General features: G+C 40.0%; 1 protein-coding gene across 1 annotated transcript in view; it reads right to left on the reverse strand.

Annotated features, from left to right (window-relative positions):
- pcxb (pyruvate carboxylase b) overlaps positions 1 to 16380 on the reverse strand; it is a 258985-nt gene that overhangs the window by 25725 nt on the left and 216880 nt on the right. Inside the window, exon 17 of the mRNA XM_072686774.1 lies at positions 4819 to 5063. Within this exon, the coding sequence (XP_072542875.1) occupies positions 4819 to 5063 (245 nt within the window). The remainder of the gene's footprint in view (positions 1 to 4818; positions 5064 to 16380) is intronic.

Raw genomic sequence — 16380 nt, forward strand, 5'->3', positions numbered from 1 at the left:
CAACAATTCAAGGTCACTCCTTTTTTAAGAGTAACACTGGTAAGACTCAAGAACAGGACAGCCAGATTAGCTAAAACCTCTAGGTTCAAGGTTTGTTTGGCCAGACAAAACCAAGCTAGCAGGGATGGGATGAAGAGTCTGCAGAGGGATCATACTAAGCATACTATATAATCTGCCAAACATGATGGAGGCACTGTTAATGGCATGGCTACTTGTCCAACTGGGTTACTGGTGCTTATTAAAGCTGAAAGTCTACCCTTCTATCACACCTACGTGTGCATAGAGACCAAATCACAGGAGGCCAAATCACATTTGCTGTCCAAATAATTATAGACCTCACAATTCTGTGTTCGCCAACATTCAGAGCTGTCTATTATGCAAGCAGGATTCAACCAGCCAATTAGACAAAATGCTTAGCTATTTCACCTAAGTCAAGCCTGTCCAGCAGGAGAAGAGCTGAGGAACTCTGAAATCCGGTCAATCAGGACTGTAGGACAGCCAGCCAGTTAGACTGTAAAATTCAATTAGCCAATCAGACAGAGATTCAGGTAGAATCAGGTAGTCAGTAAGACTACATCATCCATTGCCATTTTATCCATTTGTTAAGCAAACAGAGTTCCAGAGTAACTGATCTGAAGCATTAGTGTAATAATACTTATTAGCATTACATAATAATTAGGTTTGACTCTACAGCGTCTGTTGGCCAGTGCCAGTTGTGATGCTGGTAGATTGAGGACTATCTGTTGCTTTCTCTGACAATACTTGAACAGCCCAATCCCATAGTGCCTCTGTTGTATTACGATATCAAGACAGAGGATAAGAAACATTTAAAAACTAAATATAATAAATAAAGTCCATCTCTGCAACCTGCAACAGGTTTCTAGTTTATGGGGTTTTCCTTTGGTTTTGGTTTTTGACAGATTCCAAAATGTCCTTCTGAACACGGCCTTACCCCCAGTCCAACCCATTCTCTCTGAATCCATGAATTTGAATGAAAGAAAGTGAGATGGAGTGGAAAAACGAATGTTGGAAGGGATGAGAACAAGAGCGAGTGTGAACTGAATAACAATAAGATGCAGATGCATTTGTGGAAACTGGAGTGGAGAGGCTGCGTAATTGATTACACTGAACAGGAAGCATACAGGGGAGGTGCGAAATCTAAAGCATGCCAGATACATTTCAACTGATCAGTGTTTATTTCATTCAGCCTTGGGGTGGAGATGGGAGGGAGTTGGCAAGACAGAACTAGATGCCAGCAGATGGCACTGATTGTTAACATGAAGACACACACACAGTAGCTGCAAGCGCTAATCAACGCTTTAGTAGCAGAAAGTTCTGGAAGGTTATAAATATTAGTCAGAGTTACGGTAGCTTAGAATTCTGCCTCCCTGCAGCAAAGAGAAATGATGAAACACCTTCACTGGTGTATGCATTCTGTAAGGAGCTGACATGCTTTATACAGCTCTATCCTGGCCTTTAATAACGAAGCCTAGCTAACCAGAATGATTCGCTAACCTAAAAAGTGGGGATTGCTCTGGCTGTGTGGGATGAGGGTATAGTACATAGTTGCATAACAAACATTACTTGTTATTTAGGCTAAATGAATGTTAATAACTATACAGGTGATTCAGACATAGATATTAGATATAGATAGATATAGACATAGATTAGCGCAACTACATATGTATATATATTACTAAGGTAATATACAGTGGGGAAAAAAAAGTATTTAGTCAGTCACCAATTGTGCAAGTTCTCCCACTTAAAAAGATGAGAGAGGCCTGTAATTGACATCATAGGTAGACCTCAACTATGAGAGACAAAATGAGGAAAAAAAAATTCTAAAAATCACATTGTCTGATTTTTAAAGAATGTATTTGCAAATAATGGTGGAAAATACGTATTTGGTTAATAACAAAAGTTAATCTCAATACTTTGTTATATATCCTTTGTTGGCAATGACAGAGGTCAAACATTTTCTGTAAGTCTTCACAAGGTTGGCACACACCGTTGCTGGTATGTTGGCCCATTCCTCCATGCAGATCTCCTCTAGAGCAGTGATGTTTTGGGGCTGTCGGCGGGCAACACAGACTTTTAACTCCCTCCAAAGGTTTTCTATGGGGTTGAGATCTGGAGACTGGCTAGGCCACTCCAGGACCTTGAAACTCCTTTGTTGCCCGGGCAGTGTGCTTGGGATCATTGTCATGCTGAAAGACCCAGCCACGTTTCATCTTCAATGCCCTTGCTGATGGAAGGAAGTTTGCACTCAAAATCTCACAATACATGGCCCCATTCATTCTTTCATGTACACGGACCAGTCGTCCTAGTCCCTTTGCAGAGAAACAGCCCCAAAGCATGATGTTGCCACCCCCATGCTTCACAGTTGGTATGGTGTTCTTTGGATGCAACTCAGCATTCACTCTCCTCCGAACACAATGAGTTGTGTTTGTACCAAACAGTTCTACTTTGGTTTCATCTGACCATAAGACATTCTCCCAAAACTCTTCCGGAACATCCAAATGCTCTCTAGCAAACTTCAGACACGCCCGGATATGTACTGGCTTAAGCAGGGGAACACGTCTGGCACTGCAAGATCTGAGTCCCTGGCGGCGTAGTGTGTTACTGACGGTAGCCTTTGTAATGTTGGTCCCAGCTTTCTGCAGGTCATTCACTAGGTCCCCCGGTGTGGTTCTGGGATTTTTGCTCACCGTTCTTGTGATCATTTTGACCCCACGGGCTGAGATCTTGCGTGGAGCCCCTGATCGAGGGAGATTAGCAGTGGTCTTGTAGGTCTCCCATTTTCTGATTATTGCTCCCACAGTAGATTTCTTCACACCAAGCTGCTTGCCTATTGCAGATTCAGTCTTCCCAGCCTGGTGCAGGTCTACAATTTTGTTTCTGGTGTCCTTCGACAGCTCTTTAGAGTTTGGAGCTTGGAGTGTGACTGTTTGAGGCTGTGGGCAGGTGTCTTTTATACTGTTAACGAGTTCAGACAGGTGCCATTAATACAGGTAATGAGTGGAGGACAGAGAAGCCTCTTAAAGAAGAAGTTACAGGTCTGTGACAGCCAGAAATCTTGCTTTTTTGTAGATGACCAAATACTTATTTTCCACTATTATTTGCAAATAAATTCTTTAAAAATCAGACAATGTTATTTTCAGAATTTTTTCGTATTTTGTCTCTCATAGTTGAGGTCTACCTATGATGTCAATTACAGGCCTCTCTCATCTTTTTAAGTGGGTGAACTTGCACAATTGGTGACTGACTAAATACTGTTTTTCCCCACTGTACATGGGCCTAGAGAAGCTGGAAAAGTGATTCAAATCTTTAACAGTTTGATGCAGCCAGTGTTGTAGACAGTGGGCTTACTATGGGTCAGAGGTTAAGGAGGTCAATCTCTGGATTTACACAAAAACAACAGTTTTTTTTTATTAATTTATTAATGTTACCAAATATTTGAGGTGAACTTTGTTATGGAACTTTTGTTTTGCCACATTTGCTTATTTATAGCAAAATGAAAATAAGTATAGGTGAAAGTATTGACTTAAAAGTACTTATAAGAAACATCCATTGTATCTAAATAGATTAGTTTGTGTATGCAGACTTAGATTTAAATTAAACTTTAAAATACAAGATTTCTTAGAAACAGTAGAGACTAGGAACTTTCAGGTTGCTTGCCCATCAGGGTAAGGTGGACAAAACCTACTTTATTAAACTGCTTGTTAGTATCCAGTTTATGCAATTATGTGTGTATGTTCTCTTTTTATAGCTTATCACTTTATAGTTTTTTGTGTCTTATATTTTATAACTTTTTTTTAAAGCTGGTCTATTGCTCTACAAAGCTTCTTTTGGTGTTTAAGTCTTCCAACTCTTCTTAATTGGCCTGAATCTGGAGAAATATGAATGATCACGGTTATATTTGTTAGCAAAACTATAAAAATGGAAACCAGTAATGAAATATCCACACGTTAATTAAACATTTAAAAAATAAAAAAGAGACTACAATGTCCACTGCAGTACAAATGGAAAAAAAATAGTATTTTTAGATTTTCAGTGGATAAAGGAATGGTTAGAAGCAGATCTCTCTTTTGTGTCTTTGTCTGTATTTATGGGAAGCTGCATCCTAGCCAAGCATAGTCTGCTGTTGTGCCAAAATTATGTGCTGCTAAAACTGTCACTTTAGCATACTGAGTAACACCACTGGCCTCCACAAAACAGTACAAGTAGAGCAGCATGAAAAAGATGGCTAACACTACATTCACCTACCTCTGTCACATGCAAACTGCAAGACATTCTGGATAAGAGCATTTACAATGTAAAGCAGCATCAAAACTACTAACCCTGTGGATAATACCCATAATATACTCAGTAAAGCACATTAGATTGTACATTATCAGCATTTAGCTGATGCTCTTATCCAGAGCCACTTACAAGGTTTTTGGTATTACAGAGGTGAGCCAATGTAGGGTTAGGAGTCTTGCCCAAGGACTCTTATTGGTGTAGCGCAGCATAGTCACCCAGACTGGGAACCGAACCCCAGTCTCCCACGTGATGTGGAAGCCCAGTGGCAGGTAGTGGAGTTTTAGTCTGGGTTCTAATTCACTTTCTGTTGAAGAGAAGGGCACTACATTTGGAACAGTGTAGAGACCTGCTCAGGAAAAGTCACACAGCAATATCAATTTAATACAATAAGAAATTGCAGTGATGTACCCTTGAGAATGGTTTTAAACAGAATTAGAGACGGGGGATAGTCAATAAAAGAATGAGTGAGTGGGAGAGTGAGAGAGACAGGATGAGATGGAGAGGGGGTCACTGTACCTTGATAAGGTCACCCAGCAGTTTGTTGGCCTCAGCATACGCTTTCTTCACCTCTTTAAACTTGTTACCCAGACCCATGCTGTGGGCCTGGAAGTGCAGGTTGGTATACTGGCCTCCAGGGATTTCATTCTCATACACATCTGCGTTCCCAGACTTCATAGTGGCTGTGCAGTCGAAAGGAGCATACAGGCCACGAGTCACCTCCCAGTATTCACTGTAGTCAAAGACCTTCTCCAGAGAGATCCCTGAGAGAGTGAGAGAGAGAGAGAGACATCAAGACGTCAGAAAGGGCAAATTCTATGTAAAACAGGGATGTGGTTATTCAACTGTATCCATTACAGCGATTTTGATTATATTGAATATAATTACAATAAATTTGAATCAATTACGGTAATATTTATAGTATGCAGTCATCTTACACTTCATATAATATTTTCCAATGAAATAGTCTTCCCAAAAAGGCTTAGCATTCAATAAAGTAGGATCATATATTATGTTTTTATCGTCTATGCTCAACTGCTATGAAACCGCATCTCCAGTCACATGGGAAATATTCAATGATGCATTTATTTAAATCATTCTGAATCGTACCAAGAGCGAATCAAATCAAGTCAAAGCGAATCAAGGTGATATATTTAAGATTCCACGACTCACTGAATCATCACCTAGAGAACGACTCTGCTAATTGATTCTGAGATTTTTACACTGAGAAAGAAAGAATGCTGGAGGAACTGATGGAGGTTTTGTGAGGTGAGGAGGCAGAATGCAAGTTTGCTTTATTGCCACACTTGAGACCAAAACAGAGTTCAGAGAGCTAATGAGAGCTGTTAAGTGCATACTTGAAAACACTGAAGAAACAAAACCCAGAACATGAACTAATAACAAACCCCAGAGCCCAGAACAACGAAATCAAAGTAACAGAACAGAGGAACGAACAAACAGTGAACACTGAACAATACAAGACAAAAGCCCTACTTGGATGGGATTCAATTTACAAGGGGTCCTGTGGTAATTCTCTCTTCCATCCGGAATGGCCATGTCTGTGTTTTTCTCTCTCGTCCTCTGATAAAATGAGGCTGAATTACCTCCTGTTTTTCACTAATCTCATCGGTGCTCTGATAAATTTAGTCCTGTCTGGATTCACGTCTCTGTGATTTTCCACACAGATGTCTCCTGACATAGGAAAAAGGGTTTTGGACCACAGTTATGCACCATTGTTAGTCTGAGTGCACATACACAAGACCCTCTAACAGATATTACACACTTTCTGAATTGTGAAACAAAAACTTGCCAAACAGAAAAAAATCCTAAATGTGAAAACATTGATAGACTTAAGATGAAAGGTTAGAACTTTGCTTTGCCCCGAACTTGATATGGGAGCCAGTCTACTTTCTAGTGCTTGAATGGCATTGCTGTGAATGTGATCATATGACAACATGATGCAAACATTCAGGACAGAAACTCATACACCCTCTAGTAATATTATATGTAATATTATAAAGAAACTGAAAGGAGATCATCAGAGACGGAAAGTCTGTTAACTAAATTACAGATATTGAGCACTTATCTACTTTAAGACACATGAAGCAGAAATTTCTATTAACTAAATATTGAGAGAAATGAGGGTGATTTGATAATGCCCGTGTGACTAGCAGCAAATTACTAATAACACAAAATAATAAGAAAATATGAATGGATTAGTGTGACAGCACGGCTAATGGGTATGCTAAGTTCTCTTACTCTCTCTCTCTCTCTCTCTCTCTCTCTCTCTCTCTCTCTCGCTAGAAGAGCATGATACTGATCCCCAGCCAATCGTGCTCTGATCTCTCTCTCCAAACACACTATCAATCAGTCAATAACACACCCACGCTAATGTCAGAGAACGGCAATCAATGCTGATTTAATTAAACCCATCGCTAATAGCCCCACAAAGCTATGGCTATCGCTTCCCTCTCACTCACACGCACACCTTCAAACACCTACACACACACACACACACACACACACACAAACACAGAGTACAGCACCATTACTCTATGGCTGCCAGGGCTGGAGCTTGGCAACACTGTGCTGGTGACATGGTCCATTAGGTGACCACTAGATGAGGTCACTAATAAAAACCTTGCCTTTAAGGTGCCCTGAATGAGTGATTAAGAATGTGCGTTTGTGTGTTTGTACATTTTCAGGAACAACACTGTTCTGACATAGGAACACTGTTCTCTATAGGAAAACCAGAGCAAAACAGGAACAGGGTTAACTTACAAAATAGCTCTGACTTTGTAAAGTGCTGAAAGGACAATACCATTTCATTTTAGTCATTGAGGCTGAGGTTAAGTTTAGGCTTAGGACATCTTTTTTACTCAGCAATTACTTAAGTCATTATTTATACAGGAAAAAAAACCAAACAAAAGGAAAGTGCGTTTTTGGAAGGAAACACAGAATGGTGGTGGCTATGGTATTGCTACGTGGCAGCTAGATGGGTGCTGTACTGTTGGCAGGGTGTTGCTATGGTGTTGCTAGGTGGTTTCCATGGTGTTGCAAGGTCATTTCTATAAAGTTGCTTAGTGGTTGCTGGGGTGTTGCTAGGTGCTTTCTAAGAAGTTGTTTGGCTGTTGCAAGGGTGTTGCTAGGTGGTTGCAAGGCAGTCCCTATGCTATCCTAGGTGATTGCTTTTTTGGAGTTGTTTAGTAGTTGCTAGAGTGTCTCAGGTGCTTGCAAGTGTGTTGCCAAACGGTTGCAGAGGTATGAAATGTGGTTGCTGGGGTTACTAGTGTTGTGAACTACGAAGGGATGCATATATATCTTCACTGTTAATAAAACCTTGTGTCTCTGAAAATGAAACTTCATCACATGTAAATTACAGTAATGGGATTTTTCTCCAGGTGATCCTGGACCACCTCTATTGGTCTATTCAACATGAAATGCTCATCAGTGGTGGATAGAAGGGCATATAGTTTCCTTAAATTACAATATAAAACAATTATATATAAATTAGAGAGTATAAAAGAGAGTTAAGAGGGTCATATCCTGAAATTATATAATAGCAGGATATGTGTGTGTGTGTATGAGAAAGCCTTCAGCAAACCCCTTAAATAAATACAGTAGACAGTGACTGACCTAATGCCTTCAGACAACGTGTTGAAATGCTGCATCAACCATATAACCACATCCACACGTACTACACACACTCACAGGACAACAGCAAGCATAAAGCAATGAAGTGTGTGTGTGAGAGGGGGGGTTAAATGCTTGGTTCCACACCTTCCTTCAGTCATAGCAGCGCTAAGCTAAGTCCTGTGCTAAAATGTTAGCCTCAGGGTCAAAACAATCGGTCTGTCCCAGAATGTCAGTGCGCAGTGTATGTGCTATCAGTCAGTTTCAAGATGAATCAAAAACAAAGCAGAAGAGAGAGAAAGAGAAGGGAAAGATGAAGAGACGTTGAAAGAGAAGGAGAAGATGAAGAGACGTTGAAAGAGAAGGAGAAGATGAAGGGAGACTGAGAAACGGAGAAAATAAGAAAAGCGGGGGAAAAAAAGCAGACCAACCAGAGCGTGGCTGAGGACCAGAGGATAAAGGCCTGCCAGGGGATCACAGCCAGGATTTCTGAAGCGAGTCGCAACCCCTGACTGCGTGGGAGACGAGAGGATGGAGGGAATGACAACCATGGACAGCCAGGGAGAGAATGAAGAGTCGCAAGAAAATGCAGAATACAGAAGAAGCAAGAGGACATAGAGGATCAAAAACAGAAAATAGACATAGAGGGTAAAAGTTATTGATCATAATTATAATTAATTACATTTCATTTTTAATATTTAAATAATATTGCATGCAGTCCTTTTTCTGACAAACTTAAATTCTTTTCCACTGTAAAACACAGACAGAAAGATAGAAAAACAGTCAGACATACATACAGACAAACAGATAGAATAACTAATAGACAGACAGACAGACAGACATGCATGCGTAATGGTAAATAGATAGGTAGATAGATAGACAGACAATCAGACAGACAGACAGTCAGAGAGATAGAAAGACATATATATTAACACATAAATAATGAGCAGAATAGTTACAGCACAGTTAACTGAGCATAATGTAACATTATAAGCACACTTAGTGTTTTATTTATGTAGTACATTTTTTGTAGTACATTTATGTAGTAATCTTGTACATTTGTAAAGTGAGAATTGCAAAGGTTTGAGCACCCAGAGAGACAACTCAGACAACTTTAGCTGCGGTCTTAGATCTTATTATCAGCAATGAGATATGTTTGGACTGTTAAGCATGGCGCGAAGGCAAATATCACACTTCATGTCACACATGTTTGTTTAAAAAAGGCAGAAGTTGAATATGAAAAGTGGATGGCTTCTACAACAGGATAAAGATCCTAAACACACTACCAAATCCAAAATGAAATACCTCAAGGTTTTGCCATGTCCCTAACAGCCCCCTGACCTAAACATCAATACAAATCTGTGCATAGAACTCGAAAGAGCAGTGCAGCAATTTCTTCTGACATCAAGGCTACTACTACTAGATTTAGGACCATTGCTGTGAGGAACTGATTGAAATTCAGCAGCAAGAACATTAAAGAGGTCAGGATGTTGGATGATCTCCACCTCACCTCATCCCCAACTCCCCAACCCATCCCAAAAGTACTGGATGGAGCACCATTATTCCAGAGAACACAGTTCCACTGCTCCACAGCACTAGACAAGCTGTGTGTGTGCATCTGCATCTGTGTCAGCAGTGGGTACAACTCAAAGTAGCTGAATGCATTTATTAGAAGGGGTGTCCACAAACATTTGGACATATATTGTACGTACTGGACTGTGTTACTTTTGGAGCCAATTTTCTTTATGAATGTGCTACATGATACACACTCCCCAAAGTTTGTAAACAGTCAATTACTGGATGCAATTGAAACCCAGTAATAGAAAGGGAGAGAGATAGAGAGTACAAAAAGACTGAGAAGGAGAGATAGCGATGAATAAAATAAAATAAAAATGAACTCAGATGTGAAGAAGTCCCAGCAGTGGACGCTTTGAACACAGGGTTGAAATAAACAGTAATGAAAGCAACAGGAGTTTCATTAATAAGATGCAGCCTGCCCACTGAACTGTTACTTCTGTGTGTCTGTTTATACCGACAGCTCCTCGACAACTCAATTAACTAACGCTCTTATATGTTATTAGGAGTGAGGGGGGAGAGAGAGCGAGCGAGAGGGAAAAAGAGAGAGGCGGGGGAGGTCAGAGACTGAGAAATTAATGGAGGTCCACAGCGAGCAATTCCCTCAGCAAAGTTTCTCATGAATAAAAACACACACGCATAGATGCATGTGTGTACACTCTCGTGGTCATGCACAGCTATCTTTTCCCCTTTTGCAGAATAGACATACACCAGAACACACAAGCCCAGCATTGTTTTGTCTAATTAAATTTCTTCCTTCTGTTTGTATCTCATTCACTCTAGAGCTCTCTGGCACACTCTCTTGCCCTCGTTTTCGGATTGGCATTTTCTGCCTGTTTCTAATGCTGCTGTCATATTTACACTTAAAAGAACCAAAGTATTGGGACACATCTCTTAATCACAGTTGTTTTTTTTAAACTCAAGCACCCAGTCATGCAGTCTGCCTTTACCAACATTAGTAAAAGAATTGGGTTCCCTGAATTCCAGCGTGGGACTGTAAGAGATGCCACCGCTGCAGCAAGCCAGGTTGTTAAATTTCTTCTCTCCTAAAAATTCCATATCTCGCTCTGTGTGTTGGTCGGACAGTGGTGGTTCAGTAGTTACAACACTGGTTACTGATGACAGGGTGATGGGTTCCATACCCGGGCTCAACAGGCTGCCACTGTAGAGTTCTACTTTGGAGTTAGAGTGGGTAGTACCTCCATTACAATGCCTATGGATTTAAAACTGGATGTCATAAGGCTCCACTGGGTGTCCCAATACTTTTGTCCATATATTGTATGTGCAGATGTTCACATGTTAAGAATATGATCTAACAAGGCTAAAAAATGTGTACATGTGTTGAGCTTGTGTCACAAGTTAGCAAGTAAACATAACAGGAACAGGATAGAAATATTCAACCACAGCACAACCAACAATAAAGGCAGCTCTGTGCTTCTTTTGTAAAGTAGAGAATACTCCAATTTCACACACTCATTTTACTACGACCACAGTGGACATCATGCGGGTCAGATTTTAATTCGTTTAATTTCAGTTAAAGGAATATGTGTTTGGTATCTGATGTGTTTCTTTAGGTTGGAAATGAGAGATGCTAGGCTGACATTGCTAACAAACACTGGACACCACAAACACTGGATCATCACCAATTTCATGTCAGTAAATACCAAAGGTCCAAAAATGTTTCTTACGCCACTCAAAAAGGGACATCCAGATCTTCATTTGTTTTGGGCAGACATACTGATGTGGTTAAGAACACAGTCTGACTCTATAAAAGCCATTTTCAGTAACTGTTTCTAGGTTACTCCAAGAACACAGAGGCTCCTTCAAGAACTCAAACATTCCTCAATGCTCTTAGAGGTGGTTCTATGTCTTAGTATGAAATCTGGTTCCTCAAAGAGCCCACTTGAATTAAGCGTCCCAGAGGAACTTTAAGCTACTATATTTGACTCTCTGCAAAGACTTTCATCCTTAAGAATGGGTTCTTCTAAAAAACCTTTCCTTGAAGGTTCTATAAAGCACCTCAAGAGGTTTCTCCACCATTTCAAATTTTTTTTTTTTTTTGGTTCATTTTACTAAATTAATATTTTGTCATGCATTTACCAATACGAGACTGGCAACAGTCCAATGTTAGTTAGCAATGTTAGCCTAGCATCTCCTGTTGTAAACTAAAGGAGCAAACCTCAAACAAAGAAAAGAGAAAAAAGAGAAGAAAACTTTATCGACTGCTTCTGTAGTAAGTAGTATTTGCCAGACTAATATTTTAAGGGAATGGTTGATCATTGATCAGTCAAACTGTGCTTGGGTGGTATCCAAAGTTTGCTGTAGCTTTAGTTTTGCGCTGGAGCTACAATGCTAATGTTGCTAAAAAACGAATGGGTGTCGGTCATCCAAAATCTTGTGTTTGTTTACTTTTTTCTGTGAACTATATGTTTTAAAGGGGAACAAAGCCCAGATCTCTGATATATCACAGATGAAGTGATAGCGATTAGTTCGGAACAGAATTCTGGCTGAGGGAGCCAAGGCTGTGTGTGTGTGTGTGTGTAAAGTAAAAGCACCACTGGCTCCCTCTAACCCCACAGTCCTACAGGATGGAAATGAGGGAGTTCGAGAGAATGCGGAAGAGTGTGGGGGAAAGAGTCAGATCCGTGTGGGCATGGGCAAGCGCAGAGCTGAAACTACTGCAGTAGAGGGAAAAGAGGTCAATGGGTTAGTGCAGTAAAAACAGAGGGAAAGAAAAAGACGAGGAGAGAAACACTGAACAAAAGTGTGAACATGTGATTACCTATGTTTTCCAGCATCTTAGAAATCAGTTTCCACCATTTAAGCATAAGCTTTCAGGTGAAAAACTCCCTAAGACAAATGTAAATGGTGATGCTGCTTTTATATGTATGAATTCATTATCAAAAACAGCAAAAAAAAAAAAAGCATTCCAGGTGTTCCTCATAAGGCTGCATAAAAATGCATGAAAGTGAAGCAGAGCAAAAGGGAACTGCTTTAAACAATCTGAAATATTTGAATATTATTGTTTAACATTTAACTTTATTACTCCATTATGTGTTCAGCACTGGGTTATTGATAACAGGGTTGTGGGTTCGCTAAGCTGCCACTGTTGGGCCCTCTCGGCTCCCCGGGTACAGCAGCAATTGCCCACTGCTCCGAGGATATTGCGCTCACTGTATCACTGTGTATGTTTGCTCACTAGTGTGTATGTGTGTGTTCACTGCACAGATGGGTTAAAGGCCAAATTTCATCTCTTCAGTAGAATTGCAACTCAAAGATGGTTCTTCATGTACTAAGAAAACCTTTAATAAAAAGGTTATTATACATATTTGTGGACACACTTTCAAATAAATGTATATAGCTGTTGTACCCATTGCTGACACAGCTTGTCTCTAGTACCTGTAGAGAAGTACTGCCAATAGAACAGGACTCTCTGGGGTAGATAAACATGAACCTATCGGCACCATGGCTAATGCCAGGCATGGGCTAGACTAGTACGAAGCCCCCAGCATCGAGCTGTAGAGCAGTGGAACTGTTTTCTCTGGAATGATAGTGATCCGTCCAATACTTTTGGGATAAACTGGAATTGGAGATGAGGTTTGGGTGGTAATCATCCAACATCCTGACCTCACTAACACTCCTGTCACGCAATGCATGAAATTAAATCTCCAAACAATTCTCCAAAATCTTATAGAAAACCTTCCCTGAACAGTAGAGACAGTTACTTCAACAAAAGGGTTAAATCTTTTGTAATACCCTTGATTTCAGGAGAAACAAAAAATAAACAGATGTCCCAATACTTTTGGGTATATAATGTAGATGTAGCATTGCAATTTTGCAGTACCATTATATGTAATGTATTAAAATATATGCCGTGATGTCCACTAAAAAGCTTTAAGAAAACCTCATTAGCCATTTCTTTATGCTCAGCACTCTCCTCCATACTCTAGACTCCTCAACTATTCCAAGTCTCTGTATTCATCAGCCCCCTACTCCATCCATCAATGGAATATGCTAGTTGGCTGGGGGACCACTTCCAGCACAGCACTGATACCAAAATGCTGATGATATTATACTTGTACAACCCCCTATGGCACAGTAGCATTGCCAGGGTGTAAAACTCTTACTGGTCACCTTTTTACTGTACCTTGTTGGTACACTTTGTAGGTGAAAAGTTAATAGACCATATCTCATCTTTTTCCACACACAATTGCCGGTACCAGTCATTCTCTACCCTTTGTTAGCGGTCAGTTTCTGACTGCAGGAACACTGTTGACTGGTTATTTTTAGTTGGCAGGCTATTTTCACACCCAGCAGTGGCACTGAGGTTTGTAAAAAACCCGGAAACACTGCTGTGCCTGAATCAAATCATACCAGTGCAGGTCAGGTCTGCTGGACCTACAAAGTGAAGTCTAATATAGTGGCCAGTTACTGTGTGTATTGTTTAAAAACCCTAGCCATGTTACATATGTATTAGACACAGCAATACACACACTAACCTATCTGACCACTTGATATCATTGCTGTGCTGAAGGTGGTCCACCACACAAATAATAGTTGGTCGGTGGTATTCCTACAGTGGTCCTTTCTATTTCTGGTTGAGGGCTGCAGTGGTCTGATGCATTGTGCTGCAACAGATGTGCTACAGTCAGCTTACATCTGTAAACCTACAGCTATGCCACATCTATGGTAGGTATATCTGATCAAATGAGATGGCCAGTGAGAATTACCCAACTTTAAATAATCTAAAATTGGAAAGAAGAGTTGGTTAAATATTAAAAACAGAAAAATCCAATTAGTATGTGTATTTAATAATGTTTCCATTTTTTTACACACCCATTTATTTTAGCTACAGATGTACAGTCTGTATGGTCTTAACATTTAAATAATGAGGTAATGACATCAATGGTATCTAAAAAAAGGATAAAACACTGACACACTGTGCAGAAGCAATATGCAAATACAGAAATCCATTAGCATTCATAGCAAATGTTTATAGACACTAGTTTGTTCATACTGTGGTGAACTTCACTGCTTGTTTTTTCACATTATCGTGTCATCTGAATGGTCACAAAGTGAGGTGAGTCTGAGTCTTCACTTAATGTCAGCTGCCTTCAGGCATTAGGTGCCTTTTTTGGTGCTGTGTGCATGACCGCACTATGTCAGTACCAGTAATCCAGAAGACACACGTTTGATATCTGTGGTCTTGATTTAACCTGCTCAACTGGCAGGTCAGCTCAGGCCAGATACTAGTGTCCTCTAACGTCTTTGTTTCCTGACCATACCCCCCACTTTCAATGGCAACTTCCTTGTTTTTCTCAAAAATGGTAATCACATTATCATTGCTAGGTTCACTCCTTTACTGTGAACATGTGGTGTCTAGAGACACGTCTAGAGTTGTTAAGTGCTTTAGACTGCTTCAACACCAGTTGCTTTGTGAAACTCTTTGTCACTGTTTTGCACCCATCTGTATGATTTCCTGATATAGCACAGTCTTCTTGGCTATGGTTGAGTGTGCCTTTGTAAGGAACACTGTAATTTGGCTCCGATCAGAGAGAGGAGAGTGACTCACAGGGAGAGAAAGTGTTGAAAGCAGTCGCTACTGTGGAAATCTCCAGGGGAAAGCAAAAAGTAAATAGCACTTGATAGCAGTGTTTCAAAAATCTCTTTGATTCTGTGTTGACCACTGGATTGTGGTTGCATTTTTTGTGTGAATAAGTGCAAATAAAAACATAAATTTTTGTTAATTAATGCCCTTCGTGAATTGCTCTTGTTTTAGTGCTCTGATCAGATCACGCTAAAGTAGCACTTTTCAGGCTGACCAAATTGCATGAATGTTTTTAACTCTATAGGGGCTATCAGTCCCAGTTCTGGGGACCTGCTGTCCTGCACAGTTTTAGTTTTTCTGTACCTCTAAAATACCTAATCCAGCTCATGGGGAGCTTAATAATGAGCTGGATGAGCTGGATCAGGTGTGTTCAGGGAATAGCCAGAACCATGCAGGGCTGAAGTTAAAAACCACTGCACCAAAAAACCCTTTCTTCTACATTCACTGTCCACTTTAGAAACACCTACCCTTTTTACAATCACTGCACTCTTTATGCGGTCTATCTACCTTGTTGTTACACTAGACATAAGGGTGCACTGCATATGATCAATGCCTTGAAGGCACCCTGAAAATGTGACAGAGAATTTGCTTGGTATTGTTGGGGTGTGAGAGAGAGATTAAGCGGAACCATCACTGAAAGCCTTCAGCAAAGCAAATTTAATTACTGACAGTAATTACTGACAGTAAGATCAACCACTTCACAACAAACCATGTGGTACTTACAACCTCCAAAGTCTTCAAACTTCTGAGGATGTGTAGGCAGTATGAGTTTCAACAGTATAGACAATAATATTTAGACTATTATATATTTATTTTTATATGATTTATGTATACTATAAAGATTTATATTCTTACAAGTATATTTGTCTTTGACTCTCTTACATTAATTTGCTTAGAGTAAAAAAAACTGTTCTCCTTACATAACAAAATTATTGAACTGAATCTAGTTCCTGTTATATTCTTGCAAAGTTTTTCATCCTTCATCATGACTGATGCCTTTGCTGTCTGTTAGTCACACCCGTGCACATCTGGACAATCATTATGAGCTTAAATTTGGTTGGTTATCATGTGTCATAAAAGCAATCGATGCCACTGACTCAAGGTGGGTTTCAACCTCTTTTGTATGAACCGATCTGATTGAGTTCACCATTACTGCTGTTATGATGCTGCTTTGACAGTGCAGAAGCATTAACAAATATAATACATATAATAACTCCAACAAAAACAGCTGCATGTAATGCAGGCACTCTAATGTATTAGTCATA

The sequence above is a fragment of the Salminus brasiliensis genome, chromosome 9, assembly GCF_030463535.1.
Source record: "Salminus brasiliensis chromosome 9, fSalBra1.hap2, whole genome shotgun sequence".
In the NCBI taxonomy this organism is placed as follows: Eukaryota; Metazoa; Chordata; class Actinopteri; order Characiformes; family Bryconidae; genus Salminus; species Salminus brasiliensis.